General features: G+C 40.6%; 2 protein-coding genes across 2 annotated transcripts; one reads left to right on the top strand and one right to left on the bottom strand.

Annotated features, from left to right (window-relative positions):
• The first annotated feature begins 360 nt into the window (after window positions 1-360).
• On the top strand, window positions 361-5,330 carry LOC117749097 (potassium voltage-gated channel subfamily H member 6). Its single transcript, XM_034559311.1, has 11 exons — window positions 361-425; window positions 1,452-1,905; window positions 2,007-2,400; window positions 2,749-2,948; window positions 3,059-3,311; window positions 3,411-3,604; window positions 3,699-3,807; window positions 3,995-4,246; window positions 4,382-4,559; window positions 4,795-4,993; window positions 5,070-5,330. Exons 1-11 carry the CDS (start codon window positions 361-363, stop codon window positions 5,328-5,330), a joined length of 2,559 nt encoding a protein of 852 aa, XP_034415202.1.
• A 1,158-nt stretch (window positions 5,331-6,488) lies between these two features.
• LOC117749031 (DDB1- and CUL4-associated factor 7-like) lies at window positions 6,489-12,996 on the bottom strand. Its single transcript, XM_034559232.1, has 7 exons — window positions 12,487-12,996; window positions 11,312-11,470; window positions 10,692-10,803; window positions 10,405-10,523; window positions 10,059-10,268; window positions 9,612-9,729; window positions 6,489-7,660 (listed from the first exon to the last, which is right to left on the bottom strand). Exons 1-7 carry the CDS (start codon window positions 12,622-12,624, stop codon window positions 7,488-7,490), a joined length of 1,029 nt encoding a protein of 342 aa, XP_034415123.1. The 5' UTR covers window positions 12,625-12,996; the 3' UTR covers window positions 6,489-7,487.
• Between the last annotated feature and the right edge of the window lie 5,252 nt (window positions 12,997-18,248).

Below are 18,248 nucleotides of genomic sequence, written 5' to 3'. Positions count from 1 at the left end.
TTGGAATAGAAAATACAGAGGCAAATCTTATATAAATAAAGTTGAAAGAATCATAGTACAAGTCCACTACAGCAAGAAAGCGATATAATGAGAAAATGAATGTAGTTATTTGTGTTATTGAATACTATAATTGTAGTTATAGCATTAGTAGACCAATGTCTTTCAAGAATAATAGGATGAAAAAGTACAAAATAAGAGTACAAAAATAAAAACAAATATCTCTTCGGACTTAATACTTTCTTAAAATGTGTTTTCCGACCACCTGTAGGCCAGCAGAGCTCCATGTCTGGCTCAGACCTTATGAAGAGTGGGGGACCAGCCAGCAGGGGCCCTGAATGCTGCTCACCTCCAGCTCCCAGGATGGAGCTGCTCAGCTCCCCCAAGGTGAAGGACCGCTCTCAGAAAGTCAAAGAGAAGGTCACACAGGTACGGGGGGCCGAGAACCTCACATGGGCTGACAGCCACTAGCAGTCCTATTTTTAAGAGCTCGAAATTAATTCACTAAACGATTGACTACCAAATTTCAAACGCCCCACGATGCGTTCCCTGCTTGCCAGTGTCATTAATCACATGTTGAGACTCCCAGAACATTGCCATGTTGGAAAACTGACGGTATTAACCCACTAGTGGAAAAATCAGTAGATGTTTGGTCACTGGGTGTTTTTCTTCTGGCCGTGAAAAGCAAAGTTAGATTGAGCCACAGCTCAATTCAGACTGTAGTTACTGCTGGAGCCCCGGGGCTCAGCTTCTGCATCACTGCTTCTATGGGATGTGATGGATATGAAACCACTGCGAGTGTTTGCAACAACCGGTGACCTTGCTGCTTGGGGTCACTTGTTGATTCCTGTTAGTTTATGGGTACATCTATATACAGTATATATCTTGCTATTGTATACCAGGTAGTCTGTTTGTGAGGTCAGTGACGTTCGTCAGGGCTGCAAATGTTAATTATAAAATTGGATTAACGAGAACACGAGGACTGTGGCAGCACATGAACTCAGTTGTGTGATTGTGACAACTCATCATTACAGCCCTCCAGCTCACCAGCATTCGGCACTCAGTTAGTTCTCGCGTGGCTGATTACAGCACAACATTGTGTTCGCTCTTTAACTAGCTGAAAATAATTATACTATATGGATGTTATCTTTACTCAAGTCTCGCCACTGTTGAGCGTCACCAATGACAAGATGGTCAAGGACTTGCTGGACCTACAAGGTCGCAAAACCAGCGCATGCAGCCTCCACCGAGAAGTTGGTCAAAATATGACATCTTCTAGAAAGGTCCGTGGGTTAGTATTCGTTCAGAGAATGTACCTGTTTTTCCTTTGAAGCAAAAATTCAGAAGAATGCTGTTTTATGATTAGTTAATTTAATAGCATTAATTTGCCAAAATGCAATAAAACAGTGCAAATTATGTTCATATATAAGAATCATTGCATACGGATGGATTGTTTTTGTTTTGGTACTTTCTTTGGAGTCTGATGTACTGCCTGAATACAAACTGCAGGTGCCAGAGACAACATGGTGGATCTTGCTTCACTACAGCTCCTTCAAGGCATTTTGGGACTGGATTATTCTCCTTCTGGTCCTCTACACAGCTGTTTTCACTCCTTACTCAGCTACCTTCCTCCTGGATGAACACAGGGATTTACGCCAAAGGGGCTGTGGCTACACATGCAACCCTCTGAATGTGGCGGACCTTTTGGTGGATGTGCTGTTTATTGTGGATATCGTCATCAACCTTCGCACAACGTACGTGGACCAAAACGACGAGGTGGTCACACTGCCGAGCCGGATAGCCAAGCACTATATCAAAGGCTGGTTCCCTATTGATCTGTTCGCAGCGATCCCTTTCGACCTAATCATTTACGGATCAGGATCTGACGAGGTAAGAACTCTGCCTAAAGTGTCTAAACTTCGTCTTTGAGTTCTCCCAAGCTACTGTAAATTGAATGGCCATTTCCCTGCCTAACATCCTCTCTTCTCTGTTGTTAATGGACTCCAAAGATGGCAACCTTAACAAGTCTGCTGAAAACAGCTCGGCTGCTCCGATTGGTCCGCGTGGCAAGAAAGCTGGACCGGTATTCTGAATATGGGACTGCTGTCCTGTTCTTGCTCATGTGCACCTTTGTGCTCATCGCCCATTGGCTCGCCTGCATTTGGTACGCTATTGGCTTTGTGGAGAGGCCTTACACAGAGACCGGCTGGCTGGACAACCTGGCTGAACAACTGGGCAAGTCATACAACGACAGTGACTCCACCTCGGGTCCATCAGTCAAAGACAAGTATGTAACGGCTCTTTACTTCACCTTGAGCAGTTTGACGAGCGTGGGCTTCGGTAACGTCTCTCCGAACACCAACTCAGAGAAGATCTTCTCCATCTGCGTCATGGTCATTGGCTGTGAGTTGAATAATGCTGTTAAGGAACGCATGGAAATTAGTGGGTCTGAACCCTTTACAACGTTCTAAATTTTTGTGGATCTTCCCCCAAAACTGCAATACCTTCGCGTTAATATTTAAAAATAATGTAACAGTATTGGTACAACTGGGTTCACTAATAATAACTAAGTATTCATCTTAAAATGTAATCCTAATATGTTAACCTAAGAAAAAACAAAACAAACTCTTCCCCTTTTAGGACCCTCCCTTTTTAATAATTTGTGTACAGTCCCTTATTATACAGAACCTATTTTCATAACCCCTTTGTAGCATTTGGCCCACTGTGTCCTTATTGCTTCTTCTGTCACAGCTCTCATGTATGCCAGCATATTTGGGAACGTGTCCGCCATCATCCAGCGGCTGTACTCTGGTACAACCCGCTACCACACCCAGATGCTGCGAGTGAAGGAGTTCATCCGATTCCACCAAATCCCTGGTTGCCTTCGCCAAAGGCTGGAGGAGTACTTCCAGCATGCCTGGTCCTACACAAATGGCATCAACATGAATGGTGTAAGTTAAAAGTGGCAGAACCGATTGTAATCTTAAAAGTCTCACCTTAACTTTTAACTGCTGTAAAGGTTGTTCAGTATTGTTCAGTTGACTTTTCTTCACTTATTCAGGTGTTAAAGGGATTTCCAGACTCTTTGCAGGCAGACATCTGTTTGCACTTGAACAGATCTCTTATGCAGAATAGTAAGGCTTTCCATGGAGGCAGTCAAGCCTGTCTGCGCGCTTTGGGTATGAGGTTCAAGACAGTCCACGCTCCTCCAGGAGATACTCTGATCCACTATGGAGACATCCTGGACTCTCTCTTTTTCATCTCACGTGGTTCCATCCAGGTCATCAAGGATGAAGTGGCTGTCGCCATACTAGGTATCTAACTGTAAACAATTTGACCTTTGTGTCTCGAAAATGCGCCAAAAACATAATCTAATTATAATAATATTAAGAATAATATGCCTGCTCTTGCAGAAAAGAATGACATCTTTGGAGAGCAGATCCACCTATACGATGAGCCGGGGAAGTCCAATTCAGACGTGCACACCATCACCTACTGTGACCTGCACCGCATCCAGAGGGACGACCTGCTGGAGGTCCTTGATATGTACCCCAGCTTTGCAGATACATTCTGGAGGAACTTGGAGATAACTTTTGACCTGAGAGATGTATGTTAGCAGTTATTTGAGATGAGACACAAAATACTCCCACTCTACAAGAATTATGGCTAACTACTTCCGTTTTTCTTCCTGTGTTGGTCAGGCTGATCAAGTACCACCAATAATAACAACTGATGACTCCGGTGATGACTGTGGGTACCGGCAAAAGTCAAGACACAAAATCCACTCCCTGGACTGCCGAATCAGGCCAGGTACGATTTGTCACTAAGGCTCTGATGGGTAATCCGTGGTATAGGCTGCTAAAATCATCAAACTCCCTGTCTAACCTAACAAAAGAATACAACAATGGATAGGTATTGATTTGATTGATAACTTAACTGGACTAATGTGGAAATATTGCAGAAGGTATGGAGTAATTGAATGCTTTCATGTGAACAGATGGAATCGATCATGAAGACTCGTACCCCCTCCGGCATCGTCAGTCACCTCCTCAGACCCACTGGGATGACCGCTGTAGCTGTGGGTCCCCATGCTCCCAGTCTAGTGAAGACCTGGCTAAACCTCTTGGCCCCAGTGCCGAAGAGGAGCTTTACCCCTCAGAAGAGGCCAGACGGGACTATTCCCCCTCTGCAGTGCAGGTGATCCTCCAAAGTGACACCTCAGTGGGGAGGGAAGCAGTGTTGGACCCAGGTAGATGGATGCTGATTGAAGTCTGTCCTGGAAAAGATATACAGGGTGTCTTATGAAGTATTAAACATGCTATAGGTAACTACAGCTGTTGATGGTCACTTTGATAAAATCCAATGGCTTTTTATTTTTTCTCAGATTCATCTTTGAATGTGCCGGGGATGTATCAATATTGGCCAGAACGTCAGTCACAACAGTTTTCCACTCGTGCATGGCGATCTTCATCCGTCCGCTCATACCACCCACCGCCGTTCACAGAAGAACGGCCCAGTGAGCTGGAGTCTCGACTTGAGGTTTTACATTCACAGCTCAACAGGTGAAGTCAGTGATGCTCTCAGCTGTTTTCTAAATATTGGGAGGTAGTGTGTGGTATAATAAAAAAAGTGCTGATTAGGTCACTAGTCAAAAAAAAAATTCAAATCCCCAGGCCAATGCTTAGAACAAATCTCATGTCTCTCTTTTATTTAGTTTCCATTCCATTGGCTGGAAAGAAGATTCTTGGATATTGTTACTTCCCTTAATAACCATTCTCATTGTCTTTAATTGCCCAGACTGGAGACTCGCATGACAGCCGACATCAACGTTATTCTCCAGCTTCTTCAGAGGCAGATTGTACCTCCTGCTTACAGCACTGTATCGTCGAGTACCCTCCCAACTGAATCACCTGGCCTGAATGGGTCCGGGACCCCAGTGCTGCACAGCATGTACCCCATTGCCCCCAAACAGATGGACACCCGGGTACCCACACTGGTAGAGAATAATAACACTATTTGTTTCTAACATTTTGCTCAAGAATTTAAAAAAGTATGTGATTTCTTCACTTCAGAGCTCTGCTCAGGCTGACCTTCAATTCACCGAGAGGTCCCAGGAGTCCGTGTCCAGCGGTATCCACGTGACCGTAGCGTCAGACGACACCATGTTCATGACCGCCACCCCTGAAACTGAGACTCCCCAGGCGTGGGTCATGGAAGGCCCCAGGCTGTGCTGCGGCCTGCGCTCCCCCTCGCTGCCGGGGAACCTGGACATCAGGCCAGGACTTGCTGAGATCAAGAAACACCTCTCAGACCCCGTGCTGTCTGTCATCTGAAAACCTTCAGTCATAACGTTTTAGTGGCAACCATTGTGGCATTAAAAGTAGTGATACACTGCTACTTATAGAAGTCTGGAAGGAACCGTGAGACTAGTCCCAGATTCAGCTGTCAACTGCAAATAAAGGGACTCAAAATCAGATTGAGGGTTTCCATTTCATAAAGTGTTGACACTGGACTACACTAACAGGTGATTGCAACACAATTATCATACTTTAAAAAAAAACACTTTCTAACACACGAGAGCACACATTTTCTTAACATCTCGTCCCGTTTCATTTATCACGCTTTAGTAAATGTTGTGCATGCCATCCCCAAAGCTTCCATCTATATATATATATATATATATATATGTATATGTATATATATATATGTATATGTATATATATATGTATATATGTATATATATATATGTATATGTATATATATATATGTATATATATATACATATATATATACATATATAATGTATATATATATATATACATATATAATGTATATATATATATATATAGATATATATATATATCTTCCCACCTAATTCTCAGCAGAAAGGGTAATATGAATTTCCTACATGTCAAACTGTTCCTTTAAGAAAATCTAAAGACAATTTCTGTGATATTTTTTCTTTAACAAAAGCGCTTTATACAACACACATGTTCCACAGGGTGTTGTTCTCTGGTGTGTATACTATATGGAGTGGCAACCCTTTTTCTAAATTACCACACACTGTCATTTCTTTCCCGCGCTTTCTATTTCATTACTGGCCGACACAGGTTCTGCTTCATTGGATCTGTTTGTGAAAATGTATCATGAACGTTTTTTTCGAAGTGTTTTTCTGACTTTATGTTTAGCAAATAATCACACATGACCCTGTACTGAAACATCTACAGCGAGTAAGAAATAGCTCCTGTTCACCCACTGCTTTCCATCCCAATATCACAACATAATGTAATATCACAACAGGACTCACAGCATTTGTTTTTACAATGAGATTGTGTATGGTGTACTTCAGGCAGCGTTGTCTCAGTATTAAACAGTAACTGAAGAAAACACTTTTTCAACCCATCGTTTATAACTGTAAATCTGTACTAAGGATTTGTATCAATTTGTTTCACCTCAGTGTGAAATAACTGTCTGGATATAAAACTGTAGAATGTTTTAAACTGCAAGGGACTGTTTATTTAAAAGAAGAAATGAATGGTCATATGAATAAAATAACTTTAAAAAAAGAAAGAAAAGAAGCTATTTTTGATTGTTGAAATGCTCATTAAATTCTGGCAGCAATCAATTAATCAACATATCTGTGGCTTTAGCAGAACTGTAATAAGCACGTTAAATCATTTAATTGGGCCCCGATGTAGTGATTGGACGAGCTACCTGCCTGTAAACTCAACGCACATCACATCCCATAAGCTGCTAGCTAAACAGCTGTGAGTTAGTAACAATATCCATGTTCGTTGTTTACATTCATTACATGTTTACATACATCATTATAATTTGGGGGGAGAGGCCTGAAGCGTCTTTATGATTTAGTTCTGCCAGAGATGGCAACACTGGACTGGGTTTTTCAGTTGGATCATTATCGTGATCTATAACAATTTAGCTAGTTTCTCAAGACTACCAACCCTAGTTTTAATACCTGTAAATTGTTGCACAAAGAGATCACAAATGATATTCAGTTGAATAGAACACATATATTTAGGTTAAAAAACAATTGAATATATGAACACTTAAAACCACATTCAATCCACTTTTAAATGTGGCTAAACTACATTTTAGCTGCATCATAAAAATGAATGGTTGAAGACGTTGTAATGGGTAAACCTACACATACAATGCACCATAATAGCATATAAAAACATGAAACTGACTAGACTGTTTTGTCTGAGAGACAACAAACTGAAAGCTTGAGGGCTATTGAACCTGGGTTCACATCTGTACACAACAGTTTCTTGAGACTTGGTTACCATTTTTGTTTTGGCGCTCCTTCTGATACAGGACGTCTTGATTTTGTATCAAAAAGTCAACCGCTGACTGTCGTTCTCACTCATAATCTGTATCAACATGAACCCAATACGAGCATCCTTCTTAAACCGCTTGATAATTCAATTGACAATGTTTTTGAGTTGCCTCATTTTTTTCCTGGCTGAAGCTCAGACTCTGAGGATTTCCAGGCAGTTGTTGTAGCAGATAGCGATCCAGTCGGGCTGGGTGGTGGCCCACTGGACATTATTGATCTCTCCCTCAGCTGTGTAGGCCAGTATAGGGTCCTCAATGGCCCGGGGCATCTGCTGGATGTCCCAGATTAGAGCCTGGTGGTCCTCCGCTAGAAAGACAGAAGGGGAAGAGTTTTGATTTGAATCAATTTATATTATTTTAACAAGAAGAAAATAATGTCACTAAACACTGCATGTCACCGGCCTGAATATGGTAAAGAACTGTTTTTATCTCCACCACGATATCATGTATTCAGTTACGAGTGTGAGATTGTGTGTGCACGCACATCTCTGACTCCACCGATAATCTCAGACCCATGAGCCAAATATGTTTTGTGCCAATATATACTCCTTTTACACTTTCAGTGATTCACACTTTTTTTTTTAAAGCGTATTTTATTGACACTATTTCAATTGACTTGAAACTTTAATTCAGAAGGTGTACGGTTGTATTTTTCTGTCAATAAGGAGAATATGTGTACAAATATTTCCTTGTCAGAGAAAGAGAGGAGCACACTATGCTCCGCCTAGGTTGCTAAATGTAAATACGTTTTCAGTGCCTTTTTATTGGTCATCATACTCGATTTGGGGCATAAAATATATAAAAATAAAAAATGCGACCTGAAGCACAAATAAGCGCTTCAGGTCGCAGTTACCCCTGTGAGATGCAGCCGAGACCCTCAACTGTTTGTATTCATTCAATCACACATTACAGAAGTAGTCGTTGCAGGTACACTTTGCTGAGTGGACTTTTCTAATTCAAAAAACATCTGTGTTTTGTAACTACAGGACCAATAATGCAATGTGCAAACTGCATGAGTGTGCAGAGGACATAAGGAGATTGAGACAGATGACCTGCCGGGGGGACAGCAGATCATCTGTTTAGTAAAATAGTCAAAATAACACATGCAAATATGAAAATGAAAATTCGATTGTGGAAAACAAAGCACCGTCTCTGTCTGGCGAGTACTGAATACGCAGCAAAATGGAAATCAATTTTATTTTTTTTAAATATGTAATGTCAGTGGGCTGAAGAAGAAATAATTCAAAAACAACCATAATGATGGCAGTGAACACGGGCCACGGGTTACGTTATGTAAACATACCAGGTACCTCTCAGCTGTTCTCTACATATCAGCTTGGACACATTTAACCACTTAAAAGATGGGAGAGTTGTGCTTGCTATCTTCCAACGTTACTACTTTTTTAAACAGAAAACACACATTTACTCATGTGCTATTTACTGAAAGTGACAAACAGCAAGCAGTCCACTTGCAGGCATGCTCCCTTTAATCAGCTACCACCTTATTTATGTTTTTGTTGTGAATTGAGGAGGTATTGCAGAGATAACCTGACTTAATCAATCAGCCGTTACTCGAACGACAGGAAATCTGCAGATTTCAACCAACTTAATAATACCCCTCCCGTTGCAAGACTGCAGTAATGTGAGACACTGAAGGCGAAACTGTGGTAACGCCATGGTATCTTTCAGGACCAACAATTTTCGGAAAACAAAATTCAGATGGCAGCTGGCGTTACCACGATGGCTCACATTAACACAGTTTTACAATCGTGCCGGAGAACTAAAGAGGCCTTCAGCTAATGTAAAAACATTTAAGGCCCTTTTTAGAGCCAGTAACTGCTACCTATGTCAATATGAAGGGCTCATTCTAAAATAAGGTAAAGAAAACATTTTATCGATCATGAAGATTCTTAGTTTTAGGTGAAAACAGTTATGAATATTTTAATCCATTTCTGCCAATATATCATTATCATATATCACACACTGACCCTTTAACTAAAGAAAATGACCTTCTTCAAACAGTACTTAAAGCCTGTTTGTGTAAAATTTGAACAATTCTAACTGAGACGACTCTATCAACTGGCGCTTTTCTCCAATTTGTGTATTTATTGAGCTTTGTTGACCTCTCCTATGACGCGTAAGACCGACTCCCTCTTGATCTCTATGTCAGTTATTGCAGTGAGGTTGCAAACTCGTTCTCCTCTCATTTTGCTACTGTGTGAATATTGCAAACTGTGTGTTCAATCAAATCTGCATACCTGCTGTACAGATGTGACAGGAGGAGTGCGGCGCCCAGGCGATTCCATTGACACAGGCCCTGTGGTTGTTGAGTCTGGCCACCGGAGTACAGGGCACACGCACATCTAAGATCACCACCTGAGAATAAGAAGAAATTATTGGAGACATTAACTGGCAGCAAATAATATTGGACGAAGAGAGGCTTGATATATCTTCATGCCCAGTTTCAAAGCACTTATTATATCATTCTAAATCAATCCTTAAACGAAGTCTATAAAAAAAAGAAGCTTGATACATCTCAAACTAAATTTGGGAGTTTTACATTATTCGCTTTCAACATGTAGAGTGATTGCTTAAAGAAATATGAAGTGTTTTACGTAGTCAAAAAAAGAAGATGATGCAAAAAATGATGTTCCTCATGACTTAAAAATCATATAGCATGTCTTCAAAAAGGGAGCAGCACTAACCTCCATGCTATCCATCGCCATGGTGACCAGGTAGTTGGGGTCCTGCTTGTTCCAGCAGAGCCGGAGCAGTGGGTGGTGCTGGGGGTCTTCATAGATGATGGTGCTGTGTTCAAGGTGACGGAGATCAAACATTCGGACCGAGCCGTCTGCTCCCACTGATGCAAACATATCCCTGCCACCACCTGCTCGGCTGAAGGAGATGTCATACACCTGCAATACAACCAGACAGTGAGTTCAGCTAAATGAAGAGCATGTTATGGGAAGGTTACCCCCAAGATTATGTTCAAGTTCCACTTCATTTAACACAATAAATTGAGGGTTTGATCCATCAGGTTATAACATGTACCTCTTTGTCATGTGCAATGAGCTGCGTCTTGACATGACCTGACACTAAGTTGACCCTGCCCAGCACCTGACCAGTCTCCAACCCCCAGATCGTACAGGTAGTATCAATACTGGAAGTACCTGCATAGAACACATATATACACGCACACAAACATAATGTCACCCCACATTTCAAATAATGACTTCATATTAGTAACAGTCATATTTTATGTCGTTTTCTGAGGGATTTGCCAAAAAATAACTAGGTTGATAATGTTACCCAGAGGTAAGCCTGCACTGAGTTTTTACCTAACAAGTTTGGGTCCACCTCGTTCCAGTCAAAGGACGTGAGTGGTGCACAAAAGTCTGAGTTCTTGTTATTGTTGAGCAGGCACTCCAGTCGGGTCTCTGTTTCGCCCACCTGTCAGGAGAAAGGCAGTTTATTCTGTATATTCCTGCACTTCAGTTTGTTCATACACAACAGTTTTTTTTACATTACCCCAAAGAATGGGGATAAAGAAATAAGAAAACAAGTTTAAAAAAACTATTGGTTTGCATTCTAGCTGAAATATTATTTGTTCTATTGTGGGCTTCACTAGTCTTCATCAGCATTGTAGTTTGAGATAATATTCCCAAGAAAAATAATTGTGTAATAAACAGAGTATCTGAATCCCTGTGTCTATAAAATTCAAAGAAAAGGAAGAACAAAACACTATTTTGGTTTTATGCTACTGCATTTGAGAGCTGTAGTTATAAACTGGATGCTTGCCCCACATGGTTCATCCTGAACATGGAGTGTGGTTTATCCACACTCCTGAACATGGAGTGTGGATAAACAGTATATCATGCCTGGTAGTGAGTATCTTATAAAGGCTCTTTAATATTTGACTACAGGAGGACATAGTTGCAAGTGAGACGGGTCCTCTTACCCTCCAGATTCTCAGGTAGTCTCCACTCGTGGCCAGCAGGTCAGGGTACACCCCTTTGCTGTCTGGAATCCACATGACCTTGGTGGTGGGGTAGGGGTGGTCGAAAGTGTTTCGACACACAAACTCTGAGTTCTCCTCCTCCAGACCAACTATCTGGACCTGTAAATAAACAACAACAACTCACCTTGAGTGAGTCAGTATAACGTTACCGAGACACAGTCAAGGGTGTGAAAGGAGGTGATGACTCCAGGGATCCTCAGATGGAATAATCCAGTTAGAGAAAGATTATAATAAACCCCCCTAACCTCTAATATTCAACCTGAACATTTTCCTTTCTAGTCCTTTGTCATACCACCATTTCTGCTTGTGCTGATAGCAACTTTGTCAACTAATAAATGCAGTTGGTATTCATAGCTATGATAATCACTGTTCTGTCGAAAAGAAAATAGACTAATGAAAATTGTAATAACTAATTGACAATGAAATACTCTGCAAAAAGTCAGAAGTTAGGACTCATACATAAAACTGATCACATTAAGACATTATATTGGGAATGTTTGGGAATTTGTCAAACAAATGTGTCAGATGCAGACAGCCTAACAGCACTGCTTAATTATTCCGGGTCCTGATTTATAATAGTTACTAGTTAGTTTTAAAGTTAGTTACATACATTCTGACAATAAAACCGTTAGCACTAATTACACCAATACAATCTGTAATCAAATTAAATAACAAATTCAGAAAAGACATTTCAAGTGAGGAAAAAAAACCTCAAGTAAATAATTATTTGTAATTAATTTATCAAATCACTAACCAGTTTTAAAACGTCTGCAACTCCTTTCCCCCATTGCATTGAAATGGAAAATGTCTTTACATTCATGTTGCAACCTCAAATGAGGACAAACTGCTCACAACACATCTTATAAACGCAGTTTGCTATTACTGTCATACATTCTAGTGTAATAGCCCCCTTTAAGCAGTATTATATCAGGAATCATTTTCATAACATCGGTTGACAGGAGGCATGGGGGGCGGGGGGAGGGGGGTATTTCTACTGCAAATAAACATAACAGTTTTGAGTCATACAGTAGTTACACCTGGTTGGATCAGATATATTTAAGGTTTAGGTACAAGAGTGTCGCCATCACTGGTCATGTGAGACGAGATGAATGTACCTTGTTATTGTACTCCTCCACAAAGCTGCCGAGCGCGAGGCGGAACCGTTTGTCGGGTCGGACGCTCCAGTTCATGGCGTAAACTGTCCATGGCGCCTCGTATTTGTAGATTTCTTTACGTTTACCGTGTAGCGACATCGTCAATGAGTCTACAAATAATCTCTATTGGAGAAATTACGAGCAGGAAAACGGGACCCCGAGTGCGTCGCTAGCAACACATATGCTAGCTTATTTTACAAAAGGACGTTCGACAGTTAGCTAACTTATTGTCTTGGCTAACTGTGATTTCTACCGTAGTGAGCTCGCTTTGTTAGTTGAGTATAATCGGGATGCTTTCTCCACGGTAAAAGCTTCACGATTAAAAAAACAAAAGATCTGTGAAATGTATCAAATTAACCGCACACAGCTGCTCAAAGATGTTCGTGGCATGGCAGCAATGGCGGCGACAGGAGGATAAAAATAATGCGCCGCTGAGCGTCATCGAGGATGCTGGTGCTGCCTTCAAAAGGTGGTACGAATATCGTACAACAAAGTACTAAAGGCCCGGGAAGTAGTTCTTGGGCAAAATATGAGTTTGATACTTGACTTCGTGATAATAAGATAAGAGGTTTATGTGACAGTCAGTTGATAAGTACTGTTCTAGTGTGCTTGATCTGTTTCTGCCCACGTCTTGAATATCAACGAGTTCTAGATTGGCATACAACCTCACGTAACGAGAGTTTACGACAAGCAGTGAATGCAGCATTACAGGTCCTGACTGGATGTGCGCCGCACTTTAAAATGAAAATTTCCGCAAAGAAAAAACTGCCCTTGTGCATATAGGAGGATTGAGGTCTTTTTTTCCCAATTTGGAAACACATCTATTTAGAATTTAAAAAAAATGAATTAGGTCATTCATTTGTTTAAATTTGTTCCCACATTTAATCGACTCTGACCATTCTACTTTAATGCTAGCAGAATGGTCACAGTGTATATGCATGCACCTGAGCACACCAGTAAAGCTGCCAATGCCAGCAGTACACTCGAGGGCACCACTTGGTCCTATCAGCTGCTCCTTGGCCTTGGATCTTATCAAACAGATCCTTGGTAGTGATAGTTTATTTAATCCTGTGTTTTCAGATTAACCTCAACAATACTTGCCGGATGGTTAATCAACAATGACAGCACATTTGTATTAACAAAACTAAGCTCTGACACCTAATTTGCCTGTAATGTACAACGTGTTTAAGTTGCCACACACTTTGTTTCCCCACCTGCTAACAGCTAAAACAGCAGGGTTTTATAAATGAGTTTCCACAACATATTGCTTGCAAATTCGGATGACATTTGCATCACCCTTGATGAATCAACGTTAAAGGAAAGTACTTTTTGTTCCCTTGAGAGCCCGTGCTCTTTGGGTCTGCTATTTTCCATAAATATATCATTGCAAAACTGCCACTGACATCAAACAGGCACACAAACAGCTCCCACGGATGTTTGACATCAACACGACGCAGCAGCACCTCAGTAAAACCTTTTCTACAAAACCTCATAACACGGTACAGTATGTGGAGAATGCAAGTTTCTACCATGCAGTGTGTAGTGCGTGTGTGTTAATTTATTCTGCATTTAAAAAATTTAGCATATCTGTGTCTCTTAGTCTTTAAACTACCACTCTGCTCAATAATGTTGCCTCGGATACATCTTCATTCCCGGCTTTTGTCCAACAACTCCACCCCATCCAATTTTGTTGACTGTGAAGACCATGAAGAGGCCAAATATGTTTGGGCTTTTTTTATAACGCTGTGCTTTGCTCTTGGTTTTCCTGCAACTATTGCCATCCTCTGGGATATGTTTAAGGCATACAGGAGAGGAAGTCCCTTTACACCAAATGATCTTTTCGTACTGAACCTCTCCGCCATCTTCTTGGTCTTCATTCCACCTGGATTATTAAATCATTTCATCTCGCAAAGTTGGCCATTTGAAGCCATTTAGAACAGTGTTTATGCCTTGAACGTATGTGGGAGACCCCTCCTGATGGCTTATATCTGTCTGGACTGTTACCTGGCTGTGGTTCATCCAATCACCTACCACAAGAGGAAGAGTCTGACTCCCAGGGTTGTGATGGCTGGCATCGTTTGGATTTTGACAGTGGCCTTTGGGATCTCATACTTTATTTTCTATGAGCTATACTACACCATATTTTCTATTGTGCCATTTATAATAGCTATTGTAACAATTGGGATCTGTGATTCTTTCATCCTCCATTCACTGATAAAGTCTGACCATGGTAAAAAAAACATCCACCCGCAGAAGCAAAGAGCCATTCAGACCCTCATCAACAGCCTGGCGATGACAGTTTTGTCTTACCTTCCTCCAATGCTTGTCTTAGAAATCGGGAGGCCCCTGATTAGCAATATCAATATCTTCATATGTACTATTGGTTTTACTATGACAATTACTTCCATTTTGGGATCCGTTGTCATGTCAATACTCCACCTTAGAAATCTTGGAACATGTAATTGTTTCAACCTTGGATGCTGCAGGAAGTCTTAATTCATGGCTCCTCTGATCTTTGCTGTTTCGCCCTCTTACCTAATCAGGTGATTTAGAAACTATAATACACACTTTAAACCCCCCCCCCCCCCCAAAAGTAATATTCCTGACTGAATCCTGTTATTCTTTGCATATTTAGATCATGGAAAGTGTCGTGCCATAGTCCCATCAGTATGTGTTTTATGTGATTCTTTCCTTGATTTCACTTCTGATGAACAGAGAGAGGTCAATGGATATTTTATGACATAAAGTCATTTCGGCATTTTAATATTTAATCATTTCAATGTTAAATGTATGGTAGACCCACAATTGTAGTTTCTACTCTCTGGTATAGCACCTATTATATATGTTACATGATTAGCAGTAACATCTTTTGTAGTGTTTTCTTCTCTTTGTTTCCATTCTATTGAATAGACCACCATGACATTTCATACAGACATTTCGGGTCCGCAGTGAATACATTCCTCTGACTTTGGGCATCCCCAATCTTTGACTCCAGCGCCACGGACAAGTTGACATTTTGCCCACTAATGAAATGTAATGACAACTACTGGATGGAGTGCAAAGAAATGTGGTGCAGATATCCTCCGTGACTAGAGGGGGGAAGCTACAGTACTGACTTTGATAATGCTCTTATTCAACATCAACTTAAGGACACTACAATTACTGTAGCTATTGGATGGATGGATGGATGGCGATGACATTCTGTCCACACATTCATGGAACCCGCAGTATGAATAGTAATAACTTTGATGATATGAACTTTGGCTTGCTGTCAGGTCAGAAGGAATCAACTGAGAATGCAGTGTAAACACACAAAACATCAGTTTATGTCTATTTCTCTCCACATTGGCCTTGGTGAATCTCATGTGCTCTGTGGGTTTACTCCTTTCCATAACTATATGTTTTGCAAACTTGCCGCTGACCCCCGTTCATGAGGTGGATTGATGTCTATGCATAAACACTTAAAGTAGTTCCCACAGATGTTTGACACTTTCGTCAAGGCAACAACACACAGCAGCTCATCAGTAAAGACATCCCTTAAAATCCTCATAAAAAAATGTACAGCATGTGTCTGTTTATTATTAACTAAAGACTCAAACAATGTGCAGTACATATCCAACAGCAGTTTCTTCAAATGCAAATGTCTGTGTGTTCTTTACCCTTTTGATGTATAGCATGAACGGTTCTTGTTTATCATGCTCTAAAATTCTATATCTGTGTCTCTTAGGTCTTTAATCTACGACTCTGCTCAAAAAATGTTGCTTAAGATAGATCTTCATTCCAAAAACTCTTCTCCATCCGGATTTGTCTGGGAAGAATTAAATTTTATTGACTGTAAAGATCATGAAGAGGCCAAATATGTTTGGGCTTCTTTTCTAATGTTGTGCTTTGCTCTTGGTTTTCCTGCAACTATTTCCATCCTCTGGGATATGTTTAAGGCATACAGGAGAGGAAGTCCCTTTACACCAAATGATCTTTTCGTACTGAACCTCTCCGCCATGGACGCTATCTTCTTGGTCTTCATTCCACCTGGATTATTAAATCATTTCATCTCGCAAAGTTGGCCATTTGAAGCCATTTGGAACAGTGTTTATGCCTTGAACGTATGTGGGAGACCCCTCCTGATGGCTTGTATCTGTCTGGACTGTTACCTGGCTGTGGTTCATCCAATCACCTACCACAAGAGGAAGAGTCTGACTCCCAGGGTTGTGATGGCTGGCATCGTTTGGATTTTGACAGTGGCCTTTGGGATGGTATACTTAACTGTTTACTGGGTATACTACACCATGTTTACCAATGTGCCATTTATAATAGCTATTGTAATAATTGGGATCTGCGATTCTTTCATCCTCCATTCACTGATAAAGTCTGACCATGGTAAAAAAAACATCCACCCGCAGAAGCAAAGAGCCATTCAGACCCTCATCAACAGCCTGGCGATGATAGTCTTGTCTTACCTTCCTCCAATGCTTGTCTTAGAAATCGGGAGGACCCTGATTAGCAATATCAATATCTTCATATGTACTCTTGGTATTCCTATCACAATTACTTCCAGTTTGGGATCTGCTGTTATGCCAATACTCCACCTTAGAAATCATGGAACATTTGATAATTTCAGGATTGGATGCTGCAGGAAGTCTTAATTCATGGCTTCTCTGATCATTTCTGTTTCTCCCTCATATTCAGGAGCTAAAACAATTTAACTTGAGAAGTTGAGTTTCAGTCAGCTCTGAAATGACTCATATACCTGACTAAATCATGTTCTTATTTGCATATTCAAATCAAGAATAATATATATTTCTGCAATGGATTCTTTCCTTGATTTAATTTATTTGATGTTATGCATTTCTTGTATGTTGTTGTTCATTATCACCTGTGTTACATGTTTGCACAAATTATTATTTTTCCTATATCAGAAAAGAAACCAAATTATAGGTCTCTTATATAGTCAAATCTGTATTCTTAAAAGACTGCATGCATCCTTTGTAACCTGTATATTGAAATGAATGTTGATGTTGTGATTATAAATCAATTACAAACTTACAATAAAGCTATTGAGCTCAGTTTGTTTTGATTATTACATGTAATGTAAATCAATGAATTATTAGACAAGTTCACAGCACAGCACACGGGGAAGTTTAGTCTACTTTTAACTCACTCATACAGGAGCAGTGGGCGGCTTCTATACAGCGGAGGCACCACTGCCTTGCTCAACTAGCTCTTCTCCAGTTACCAGTCCACCAGTCAACCACAGGTCCTCCATAGTCAAGAACAGACAAACACTGAAGACCCAGCGGAGGTAGTTCTGAACGTCATCCCCCAGTATGCCTGAGAGATGGGATGACTGGTGTGATTTTCTCAGGGAAACTAGGCTGAGAGTTACCACTCAAGCTTTTATCTGAATAGAAATAAACGTAAAACATTTCATTATTAACAGTACTTGTACTAAACTATGAACAATAGATAACAAATTAAATGTGAAAAACACAACTCTATTGGCTTTTATATACACATCAGAACAAAATGAATTATTCCCGTTGTAATCTAGAAGACTCTCTACTTGTGTATGTAATTCCCTATAATTTTCAATACCTCAGACTGAGACATTAATCTTACAGTTATAAGTAATGAGTTATTGTGATATATTTAGAGGTCAAAGGTCAAGGGGTTGACCTTTACCATTTGAAGAACGACTCTTTAACCGCTAGAACAACACTTTTGTT

The sequence above is a fragment of the Cyclopterus lumpus genome, chromosome 19, assembly GCF_009769545.1.
Source record: "Cyclopterus lumpus isolate fCycLum1 chromosome 19, fCycLum1.pri, whole genome shotgun sequence".
Classification (NCBI taxonomy): domain Eukaryota; kingdom Metazoa; phylum Chordata; class Actinopteri; order Perciformes; family Cyclopteridae; genus Cyclopterus; species Cyclopterus lumpus.
Note: the sequence above shows the minus strand (reverse complement) of the source record. Positions and strands in the feature narration are given on the sequence as shown.

What these genes read in the sequence shown, in the direction of transcription:
- LOC117749097 (XM_034559311.1), top strand. Translation starts at nt 361, where the DNA reads ATGGAGCTGCTCAGCTCCCCCAAGGTGAAGGACCGCTCTCAGAAAGTC. An exon ending in TAACTTTTGACCTGAGAGAT is followed by an intron (nt 3,605 to 3,698) that starts GTATGTTAGCAG and finishes TGTGTTGGTCAG; the next exon opens with GCTGATCAAGTACCACCAAT. An exon ending in GGACTGCCGAATCAGGCCAG is followed by an intron (nt 3,808 to 3,994) that starts GTACGATTTGTC and finishes TCATGTGAACAG; the next exon opens with ATGGAATCGATCATGAAGAC.
- LOC117749031 (XM_034559232.1), bottom strand. Translation starts at nt 12,624, where the DNA reads ATGTCGCTACACGGTAAACGTAAAGAAATCTACAAATACGAGGCGCCA. An exon ending in GGTGGACCCAAACTTGTTAG is followed by an intron (nt 10,524 to 10,691) that starts GTAAAAACTCAG and finishes TGTTCTATGCAG; the next exon opens with GTACTTCCAGTATTGATACT. An exon ending in TCATTGCACATGACAAAGAG is followed by an intron (nt 10,269 to 10,404) that starts GTACATGTTATA and finishes GTTGTATTGCAG; the next exon opens with GTGTATGACATCTCCTTCAG.